This window comes from Mizuhopecten yessoensis, unplaced genomic scaffold (genome assembly GCF_002113885.1).
Source record: "Mizuhopecten yessoensis strain PY_sf001 unplaced genomic scaffold, ASM211388v2 scaffold8313, whole genome shotgun sequence".
Lineage (NCBI taxonomy): Eukaryota > Metazoa > Mollusca > Bivalvia > Pectinida > Pectinidae > Mizuhopecten > Mizuhopecten yessoensis.
This window is the reverse complement of record NW_018407485.1, coordinates 202108-213007: the sequence shown is the minus strand read 5'-3', so window position 1 is coordinate 213007 and position 10900 is coordinate 202108. Positions and strand designations below refer to the sequence as shown.

Genomic DNA, 10900 nt, shown 5'->3' with positions numbered 1-10900 from the left:
TCCTTGAATTTCACTTACAGATTTTCCGTCCATGTGCTGTCTTTAAATAACATAACTTATTGACCGCGTCGATTATATTTATCGTCCTTAACAAATCAAGGACACTAACGATTCTCCGACATCAGCAGCGCTCCGCAATCTTTACTTACAACATGGCATACAGGGACGACTTACTACTTAGCTGTACGATAAGCGTAAAGATTTCAATTTTCAGTCCGTGGACTTTCCGTTTCTTGATAGTAACATCCCTGCTTCACAGCATACGGTTTTTACATTTTGCATTTGATTCAATATTTAAGAGCTTGCTCCGAATATTATGATATACAACTAAGAAAGAGTTTGAGAAATGCAAGATGATGGTCGTCATGCTTTTCATTTGGAATTTATTCCATTTCCCTTTATTTTTTATTTTTTATATGAAGTCGATGTCTTTGATTATGCTCACGAGTGTGTTTTGCTGTTTCGTTGTCCCTACTCGGTTCTCATTTAAGGACGTGACATTTCCGGGATTTGAACTAGATTTACATAGCTCGTGTTGTCGGGGAAAAAGTCACGATTATCCGCCCGGAACACCTGGTCTTAATCCCGTCTTACTTTTTCAAAGGTCTTTATATGTAAATAATTTAACTCACTTTGAAATCAAATTATGTTTTTGACACTTTGGCATTATCTTGTTTTTGGCCCACGTTTTTGTTTTCGGTGTTTGCGTGCCTTGATGCTGGTGAATGGGTTTTTACATTTTCGTATGATACTGTGGTGGTAAAGTCTGATGTTCAATAGGGTCGTTTTATTTTGATAAAACCTTTTGAAATATAATGACTCTGTGATAAAATCGATAGTTAGACGACACCCAGCTTACAATGTCCATTTATGTGTGTTTCGTATGATGTAGAATAGTCATACCGACCAATGAATTTATTATGGAAAGCTGTTTCCGAGAAGCTGATATTTCATAAATAAAAAATGAACATTCTAAAGAAACTTTTCCCCACCTGTATCACGTGATTATATGTACAGTGCTGTGTGGAGAAGCAAAGTAGAGGGGCGATATGGTGGGTGGTGGTTCCGTGGTAGAAACACCAATGAGCAATGAGGAGTGTCATGTTTGATAGCAGGGGCGGCCTTCTGTGTGACGGTGGTACGCAGGGTGCCGTTATCTGTACCCCATTATTTACAAACTGATATCAATGAGCATTGTTCAGGAATTTATTGCCTTTAATTAACGTCTAACATATATATAAGGCCATCAGACCGCTCTTAACTGCAGAGTATTGGCCCAATATACACAGAATCATCAAAGATACCTCTCAGAACAGGGGAGATCATCTAAAGACGTTGTGCTGTGTTTCGAATGCGCATCGGATTGTGTCGTTGTATATTTTCGTTTTCGGGACTAACATGAAGGGTTTTCAATATTTTCTTCTGACAGTGACTGTAGTTCTAGCGGATGCTGCTAATCAGGTAAGTAATTTAATCGGTACAGACCAATCATAAAAAAAATCACTTTGAGGGAAAACAATATCCTTGTTATACTGTACGTGGAGAAGACTGGAACAAAAATAAATCAAAAATGACAAAAGTCAGACAAGCACGCGTGAATTTGAATAAATACAGTTCGCCGCTTAAGATTTTTAAGGAAGATCTGAGAGAACTTGTTACGGAATATGTTTCTACGGCAATGAAGCATTTTACTTACTTCTCAAAACATCGTCACTTACATTCTTATCGAACATTTCTAAAAAAAAAAACCTTCCCTTTTTCGCTCGTATCTGTTATCTCATAGTCAAAAAGTGTGTGGGAACATTGTGTCTTCTTGTCTGTCATACAAATGTTGAATTCAATCAGGTCTTGCTTTCAGTTAAATAATCACTAGAAAAACGATGAAATAAAGCACTCATTTAAAAATTAATTTGTAGAAAGCTACACAAAGTAATAATTCTATATCACCATATGGTCTGTTTGTCCAGGAGGAAACCGTCAGTGGGACTTTATTTTGAAAGAATGAAAACTCAACTTTTGAAATATTCCGATACATATGTAGAATACAGCGAGTAGGAAAGGTTCCTATAAACCTATTACGATACAAATGATGTCTACATTAGGTCATTTATACTTAAGCTGGTATTGCATGTTAACCCTGCCTGACCTAATAGTTTTTGGTATCATCAGATCTTACCATCTCTTCGAATTTCATGTTGTTGCTGTGTTTTACTTATATTTTCACCTTGCATTGTTAATTAGCACATTTGCACTTATATTGTCGTTTTTATCACACAATCTTTCTGCGTTAAAGTCTCTCATCTTTCTCTATCTACTCATTCAATTTATCTTATAATTCATTGTAGTCTCAAATTAACACAAACTTCCCTTTCCAAAATATAGCGACGTAAACAAGTTCCTTGACACTTGTTTTCAAATTTCTATCACAATCGGGTGGTCGGGTGGTTGGGTGGTGCATTGAAGGACGCACTTGCCTTTCACCAAGGCGGTCGGGATAAGACGAGTTGAATATATTATTGTTATTATATACAAATCGGAGTTATCATATTATCACCCCTTAGGAGGCGATTTTGACTTTAACAGTATTTTGTCCATATCGACTACCATCTAATTTTGATAAACGAATAAACGAATCTACTTTTGCCGTTTTTTGTAAAACAATAACTACTTTATTCGTCCTTGTCAAACTTCATAAATAACAAATATTTCCGTCCCTAACAACAAAGGTCAGCTACAGCGCTGTATCGTAAAACAATGCCTTCCTTTGAAGTATTTATAGAAACACCAGTATTTACTCTTGACTCTTATCAAAGTGCGTCAATGTATTTGATTTCATTTAATGTAAAAATGGCTGAATCCCCATCATATTACGTGAAAGCATATCCTACTCAAAATTGACAGCACATGGTACAAGTACAACCTCAAAGTTTAAAAAAAACAACAAAGAAAACAACAAGTGCTGAGGACACATTAAAGGAACGATATGATGAACTCCACAAAAATATGGGTGTGAATATAAATATTCCGGAAGCGTGAGTGTTTTAGGGTGTTTTAAAACAAACCATTTTCCTCGCCTCTACTATAAGAAAAAACAGTTTCCGTTTTCCTCGCCTCTACTATAAGAAAAAACAGTTACCATTTTCCTTTCAAAGCAACATTCAAGTGAGCACAAACGACTTGAGATAGTTTGTTATTTTGAATGAACGATATGAATATTCACCAGTTAATACATTACATTTACTAACTATAAAACAGATAACACAGATTTAGATCTTTGTCGACAGATACAATTATTACAATTACTACAGTGAAACCGGATGGTCAAAAAAGGTGAATACTTCCTAAACCACAAATGGCACCCGCTATAATGTTTCCTGTTTAGATCAGGAAAGCGTGTAGGACATGTACTACACAGATGATACAGAGGGGGCTGACCAGGGCATGACGGGGAACGTAATGTTCTTAAACGTTGATTAACCCCTTCGTGCAGAATACCAAAGCGATGTAGTTTATCCGTCCTCTCCATAAAAATCATTTTTCCAGAAATTCATAGCATTGTATGATAAAAACGCTGTCTGCAGTGGGTATGAAAATTCAGATCTAAAGTGCTCCGAAACATATCTAGAAATACACTAGCTATGAAAAGCTTAAACACATTTTATAACGTTACAAATTTTGCATCTTTGGGCTACAACTGAAAATTAGTTTCTACACCCGTTCGTCAATCAAAGTGCACCTGAACTAATTACTTGAAGAGTTGACAACGTTGTGACGTGAAATGATCACTAAACATACAATAAAGGAAGAACTTCTATCGAAGTTGATGTATGTCGATGGAAACAGCTGACACACTAAACATTTACTTCGCCATATATCCATGTCGTCTGTTGCGGATTAATCCAAGGTACTATATGTCCAAAAACAAATCATAGTTATTACTTTATGTCAGCTGTGCCAGAATCAATTCCTGCAACAAGCTTACAATCAGAATATTAGGACAGATAGTCCAACAGCAGGTAACATCTTCCCCATTCCCTTGTGACGTTAAGTAATTATTAGGAACTTTTCTATTTTGCTATTCTGGGCAAAAATCTGCTACGAAATTCGTCCTTATCGAACAGTGAACTTTTCGGTTGGCGATTGCAAACAAGTATTTTATTGCGTTCAACCAATGAAAATAAAATCATTGCACTTTTACAATCTTTTATTACTACAGTGGTAAAACAAACGTAATCACTGTATATATGATATCGAGCTCAATGCTTTAAATTAGTCAGCAGTCACAACGATGTTATAATTTGTAATAATATAGTGTCATGAGGTCACACTTAAGGTGTTGAGTAAAAGGAAAGTATCCTGTTATCGTATATTGATTTATATCTCCCATCAGGATAATTCCCCTTGAAGATAAACAATAATATCAATATTATTAGCGAGTCTGTTCTAATAACTTCAATAATGAGTCTGTTATTGGTGGTAACATATTTAGATTGATTTAATACAATCTCACTCCAGAACAAGGCTATGGTTAGTGATTATATTGTGTTTAGCGTAAATCAACAAACCACCACTTAAAACAAGTTTGGTGACAGCCAACCTCGGAGGTGATGGTTCACCAGCAGAGTTTAAAAACTACAACATCAGCTATAACAGACTGTATAAAACTGGTATTTTGTGTAAACCGTGCCAAAATTAATTCCAGCTACAATTTTACAGATTTTGCAGGCTTTAGGTAAAACAGACAATTTCTTCTTTATTAAATGTTATTTCAAGTTACAATCTCGGGTATTAATAGTCCACCAGTTAAGTCAACATTTAATGACGTAAACTTTTCAATACAAATACACTTATTTTAGCAGTTTAAGCAAACAAAGAGTATACTGGTTTAGTGACCAGGGTGACCAGGGTGACCATCCCTACCCTTGATGTTCCCGGAAGACTTGCTGGCGTGAAAGAGTTCAAACTCTCTTGTGTCTTACATGTCTGTCCATATATCACAGTCTCTTAATTCAGATTAAATGAGAACACATCAAAAGCCAGCGTCAGTCAATAAGTGAAAGCCAGGTTTACTTACACTGGCTAAGTCAACACTGACTCGGCTGTGGTGACGAGAGGCCGACAGGTATGTGGCTATCTACCTAATTAGCATGTCCCCATGAGGGCTCTGGGCCGGTCCCGGGTGACAGTGGTGTAGATAAAGGGACGGACGGGACACCATATGACCCACTCCTATTCACTTGTCAAAAATGATTTGTTTACGACAAGTGAATATTCCAATTTTACAGCACATCACAGAGATTTTAAGTTTAAAAAAGGAATCATATATTTTTCCTCTAATATTCATCGATTTACAGTACTGGTTAGTCTGACGCTAACTTACACTTTTCAAAAGTATGCAGTTACACTAGACATTCTGTAAGTTCGTTTAATATTTTCATCCTTATATTCTTATTTCAGAAATGGTGATTGCTTTAAGTGTATGACATTCCAAACGTTGGGTTCCATGACTTACTTTAACATAACGGTCTCCTATATAGCAAACATTAAGCATGTCTTAATGTAATTGTTGTTGTTATACAACACGGGATACTGACATAGTGGTCACGTGATACTAATTAATGTTCGTCACATTCTGGTAACGCTGACAAACTGGTCACGTGATGCTTGGTATTTTAAGTCACATTCTGGTTGCGCTATTATGTTTGTTAAATATAGTTGAGTAATGTTAGTTATATTCTGGCAATGCTGTCGTAATATTTGGAAAAATGTGAAATGTTTATCAAATACATTGTATAGAGTGTATAAAATACAGACAGTTAAATAGCAGAGTAATGTCCCAATTACTAATATCAGTTATAAACGTTTTTAAAGACAGTCTCAAAAGTTGTACATATACATTATCATAACAGAACAAATGATGAAGAGTTAATCAAAACGATATATTCTGCAAATATAGACTTTACAAATATAAAATTGGAATCAAAGTCAATGTCAAATTGAGTGCTTAAATATGGGAAATTATGAACGAAAGTGTTACAGATGCAAGAAGAATAAAAAAATCACTTTAAATATTTGAAGTGGAAAGCTTATAAGACAATGAAATACCACACAACAATGCCAATGGAAATGTCTATACCACCTGTGTACAGGGATCCATAACAATTGACAAATCAGTTTGTCATTATTTCTAATAAGATGTCAAAAGAATCCCGTCTTTTCTCGGATGCAGTTGATGAAAGGGTTCGTCTTGCCGTTTCGCCTAAGCCTGGAACAACCTGCTGGAATTGAAGCCAACTATAAATGTATATAAATTGTTTTTAAACAACTTCATTAATATACAACTTCATTAATAGGAACAGTTTCTGCGGAGTGAGAAATATTTCTCGAAACATGGTTAAACCACTTTAAGCAATCACGTAGCATCAGATGTGTTATTCAGGATGTAAGCAAAATATTGAAAGCATGTCAAACTGAAATATTTCTCAACGTACGTGCCACAGACGAGGTTGTTATACATATCCAAGGAGTAGTCAGGCTGCATGTCTCTGGCTACTTGTCAGTCGTGTATGGAGGAAGATCCAACCACACTGTTTAAAGCCTATTGCAGGTTTTAGATGACGAAAGATATTAATACCTAACAGTTATAAAAATATAGATTTCCATGTACATAATAAATATCGATTTACAATTGTTTATCATGATGTTTGCTTAATATCTATAAAGACATAACAAAGATGATATATTTATCTAAACAAACGTTATGACATCATGACAAATCATCAGAAACAATTCTCTATAAATCTTACCCTAGCACCGTATTGAATACGAAAACTGAAGTTCTTATAGTTCTTAAAACTGAACATAATAGTAATGCAACGTATTGAGCTTTATATGAAACGTTTACGCCCCTTGATTCACATCCGATTGTTTTGTTATGTTTTACGGCATTATTTCTTTGTGGATATTTTTGACATCATAACAATAGAAAAAAATACCACAAGCTGCAGATCGAAAAGGGTTACGATTCCTGAGCAGAGGATTTGATGATGATGGAAACTGAAATATCATAATTGTGAAACAATTCATGCATATATGAATACAATGGTTTAATAAAAATGGTTAACAGAAATAAGGAACTCGAAACGTATTTTACATACATTCCAGCCCATTAAATATGTAACAATTATTTTCGATTCATTATTTGACTATATTCATTGGAAGACATGGAAACAGTTATGACAACACTAATATTGAAAAGACCATACAGGTTGGTTTCTGTGTCACTTAAAATGTCAGTAGAATATCTGAACGCGATGTAGCAGTTTATCTGGACGCGATCATTGACGCAAGATCTGTACCTTCAACCGAGGCCGGACGTTCTTCATCTCTGTACTATGGTCGTACATGAGTGTCCAACTCACTCTCATCAGAGTGAAGCATAAGCATTTCAAAATTCTTTACAAAGATCACATATCGTGGCATTATAGTGAACTCACTAAGCATCAATTGTCGAAATAATCATATTTATCTGTTACCATAACATTAGCAAAGTTACAATTCCCGTAAAACTTGGGACACTGACCGCACCAAGATCTATAAAGCTACTACTGATGTTTATGAAACTGATTTCCTATTATTTTTTGTTTCATAGTTTCACGACGGCCTTTCAGAAGATCACCTGACACATTACTTCGGCACAAAGGCAAAACAAAAAGGTAAGGGTAGTGTGTTTGTTAATATAAGTAGATCAGAAACTGTTTGATAAAGAAATTTCCTTTCCTTCCTTTCGTAAAAACTAGCCCCATTTTCAACTAGGTCTAAAACCAAACGTCACCTTCTTCCAGACTCCGTTTGGTATCAAACACTTTCTTCCCTTTATAGTACGTTTGACGCATACATCCCTCTCCTTCCATTTACTACAGAAAATGTGTCACCTTCAGGGCCATGTTCGTCACAGAACACTTCTCATTTTATATCAATTTTCCTTAAAAAAAACCAAGACAACAAAACATCTCATGTCCAGTCCCTTCCTCAAACAAACCATTTTTGTAAAGCAATTCATTCCCATTCATGAGAACCTTTAATTCGGAGGTGCCGACCTTCTAGCAAAACCATCTATGTTATCGAAAACAGACTTGTCACCTTTAGGCTCATTTGAAGTTCTGTCACCAAGCGTTAATTCTTTCAAGGACGTCAAGGTTAACCTGAACAACTTTCTTATTTTACAAACATAGATTTTAAGTTTTTGATTACGTGTGTTAGTATTGATACAAACAGGTAAACTTGTTGTAACACTGTGTAATCGCCTTTTCAGTGCCAGACTATGAGATTACCAGTCCGACAGATGTGACGTCACAAAGTGTTCCGTCGTCCGGGCCACAGTATACCATTAAAGCATTCAACAACAGCTACCACATAGTTCTACAGAGGAACGAGCACCTTATAGCGCCAGGTAACCAATGTAGATATGATGTCATATAGCGTCAGGCAACTAATGTCGACATGACCTCTAATAGCGATAGGTAACGATGGTTTTTATGAATATCGTATTAGGCCAGAAAAAACGATGGAAAGCGAACTTGAACCTGATATACCGCAAGGTAACCTTTGTTAACGTGATTCTTCAATAGGTCCAGGTATTTATACCAAAACCTTCAATGTGCTATTGTGTGAACTAGTTGGTGTACTTTGTGATATTGTGACGATACTTTCAGGGTGTTTCCAGGGGTAAATAAATTGATTTGTCTATTGCATTAGGGTTTGCAAAACGGACGAGTGCAACTATACGGGGTCTGTGATAGGTCAGACCACATTTCCCAGGCCGGGACCAGGTGGTCGTTTATGCACCTACTGTTTGCAGAAAGTCGTCCATACCTAGATAAGACAATGTAGTCGTTTATACACCTGCTGTAAAGTCGTCCATACCTAGATAAGTCAATGTTGTCGTTAACAAAAAGGCGTCCATACCTAGATAAGTCAATGTAGTCGTTTATACACCTGCTGTAAAGTCAGCCATACCTAGATAAGTCAATGTAGTCGTTAACAAAAAGTCGTCCATACCTAGATAAGACAATGTTGTCGTTTACACACCTGCTGTAAAGTCGTCCATACCTAGATAAGTCAATGTAGTCGTTTATACACCTGCTGTAAAGTCGTCCATACCTAGATAAGTCAATGTAGTCGTTTATACACCTGCTGTAAAGTCGTCCATACCTAGATAAGTCAATGTAGTCGTTTATACACCTGCTGTAAAGTCGTCCATACCTAGATAAGTCAATGTAGTCGTTTATACACCTGCTGTAAAGTCGTCCATACCTAGATAAGTCAATGTAGTCGTTTATACACCTGCTGTAAAGTCGTCCATACCTAGATAAGTCAATGTAGTCGTTTATACACCTGCTGTAAAGTCGTCCATACCTAGATAAGTCAATGTAGTCGTTTATACACCTGCTGTAAAGTCGTCCATACCTAGATAAGTCAATGTAGTCGTTTATACACCTGCTGTAAAGTCGTCCATACCTAGATAAGTCAATGTAGTCGTTTATACACCTGCTGTAAAGTCGTCCATACCTAGATAAGTCAATGTAGTCGTTTATACACCTGCTGTAAAGTCGTCCATACCTAGATAAGTCAATGTAGTCGTTTATACACCTGCTGTAAAGTCGTCCATACCTAGATAAGTCAATGTAGTCGTTTATACACCTGCTGTAAAGTCGTCCATACCTAGATAAGTCAATGTAGTCGTTTATACACCTGCTGTAAAGTCGTCCATACCTAGATAAGTCAATGTAGTCGTTTATACACCTGCTGTAAAGTCGTCCATACCTAGATAAGTCAATGTAGTCGTTTATACACCTGCTGTAAAGTCGTCCATACCTAGATAAGTCAATGTAGTCGTTTATACACCTGCTGTAAAGTCGTCCATACCTAGATAAGTCAATGTAGTCGTTTATACACCTGCTGTAAAGTCGTCCATACCTAGATAAGTCAATGTAGTCGTTTATACACCTGCTGTAAAGTCGTCCATACCTAGATAAGTCAATGTAGTCGTTTATACACCTGCTGTAAAGTCGTCCATACCTAGATAAGTCAATGTAGTCGTTTATACACCTGCTGTAAAGTCGTCCATACCTAGATAAGTCAATGTAGTCGTTTATACACCTGCTGTAAAGTCGTCCATACCTAGATAAGTCAATGTAGTCGTTTATACACCTGCTGTAAAGTCGTCCATACCTAGATAAGTCAATGTAGTCGTTTATACACCTGCTGTAAAGTCGTCCATACCTAGATAAGTCAATGTAGTCGTTTATACACCTGCTGTAAAGTCGTCCATACCTAGATAAGTCAATGTAGTCGTTTATACACCTGCTGTAAAGTCGTCCATACCTAGATAAGTCAATGTAGTCGTTTATACACCTGCTGTAAAGTCGTCCATACCTAGATAAGTCAATGTAGTCGTTTATACACCTGCTGTAAAGTCGTCCATACCTAGATAAGTCAATGTAGTCGTTTATACACCTGCTGTAAAGTCGTCCATACCTAGATAAGTCAATGTAGTCGTTTATACACCTGCTGTAAAGTCGTCCATACCTAGATAAGTCAATGTAGTCGTTTATACACCTGCTGTAAAGTCGTCCATACCTAGATAAGTCAATGTAGTCGTTTATACACCTGCTGTAAAGTCGTCCATACCTAGATAAGTCAATGTAGTCGTTTATACACCTGCTGTAAAGTCGTCCATACCTAGATAAGTCAATGTAGTCGTTTATACACCTGCTGTAAAGTCGTCCATACCTAGATAAGTCAATGTAGTCGTTTATACACCTGCTGTAAAGTCGTCCATACCTAGATAAGTCAATGTAGTCGTTTATACACCTGCTGTAAAGTCGTCCATACCTAG

The 10900-nt window shown here is 36.5% G+C and overlaps 1 protein-coding gene across 12 annotated transcripts in view; it reads left to right on the top strand.

Moving 5' to 3' along the window:
* Positions 1-1172: 1172 nt before the first annotated feature.
* Positions 1173-10900, top strand: part of LOC110455596 (A disintegrin and metalloproteinase with thrombospondin motifs 9-like) — a 51560-nt gene continuing 41832 nt past the window's right edge. For 7 of the 12 annotated variants that reach the window (XM_021505797.1, XM_021505794.1, XM_021505796.1 and 4 more), the window contains exons 1-3: positions 1173-1461; positions 7652-7715; positions 8315-8452. In XM_021505797.1, coding sequence (XP_021361472.1) covers positions 1399-1461; positions 7652-7715; positions 8315-8452 — 265 coding nt within the window. In that variant the 5' untranslated portion in view covers positions 1173-1398. The remainder of the gene's footprint in view (positions 1462-7651; positions 7716-8314; positions 8453-10900) is intronic. The other 5 variants (XM_021505803.1, XM_021505802.1, XM_021505804.1 and 2 more) reach the window with 2 other exon arrangements.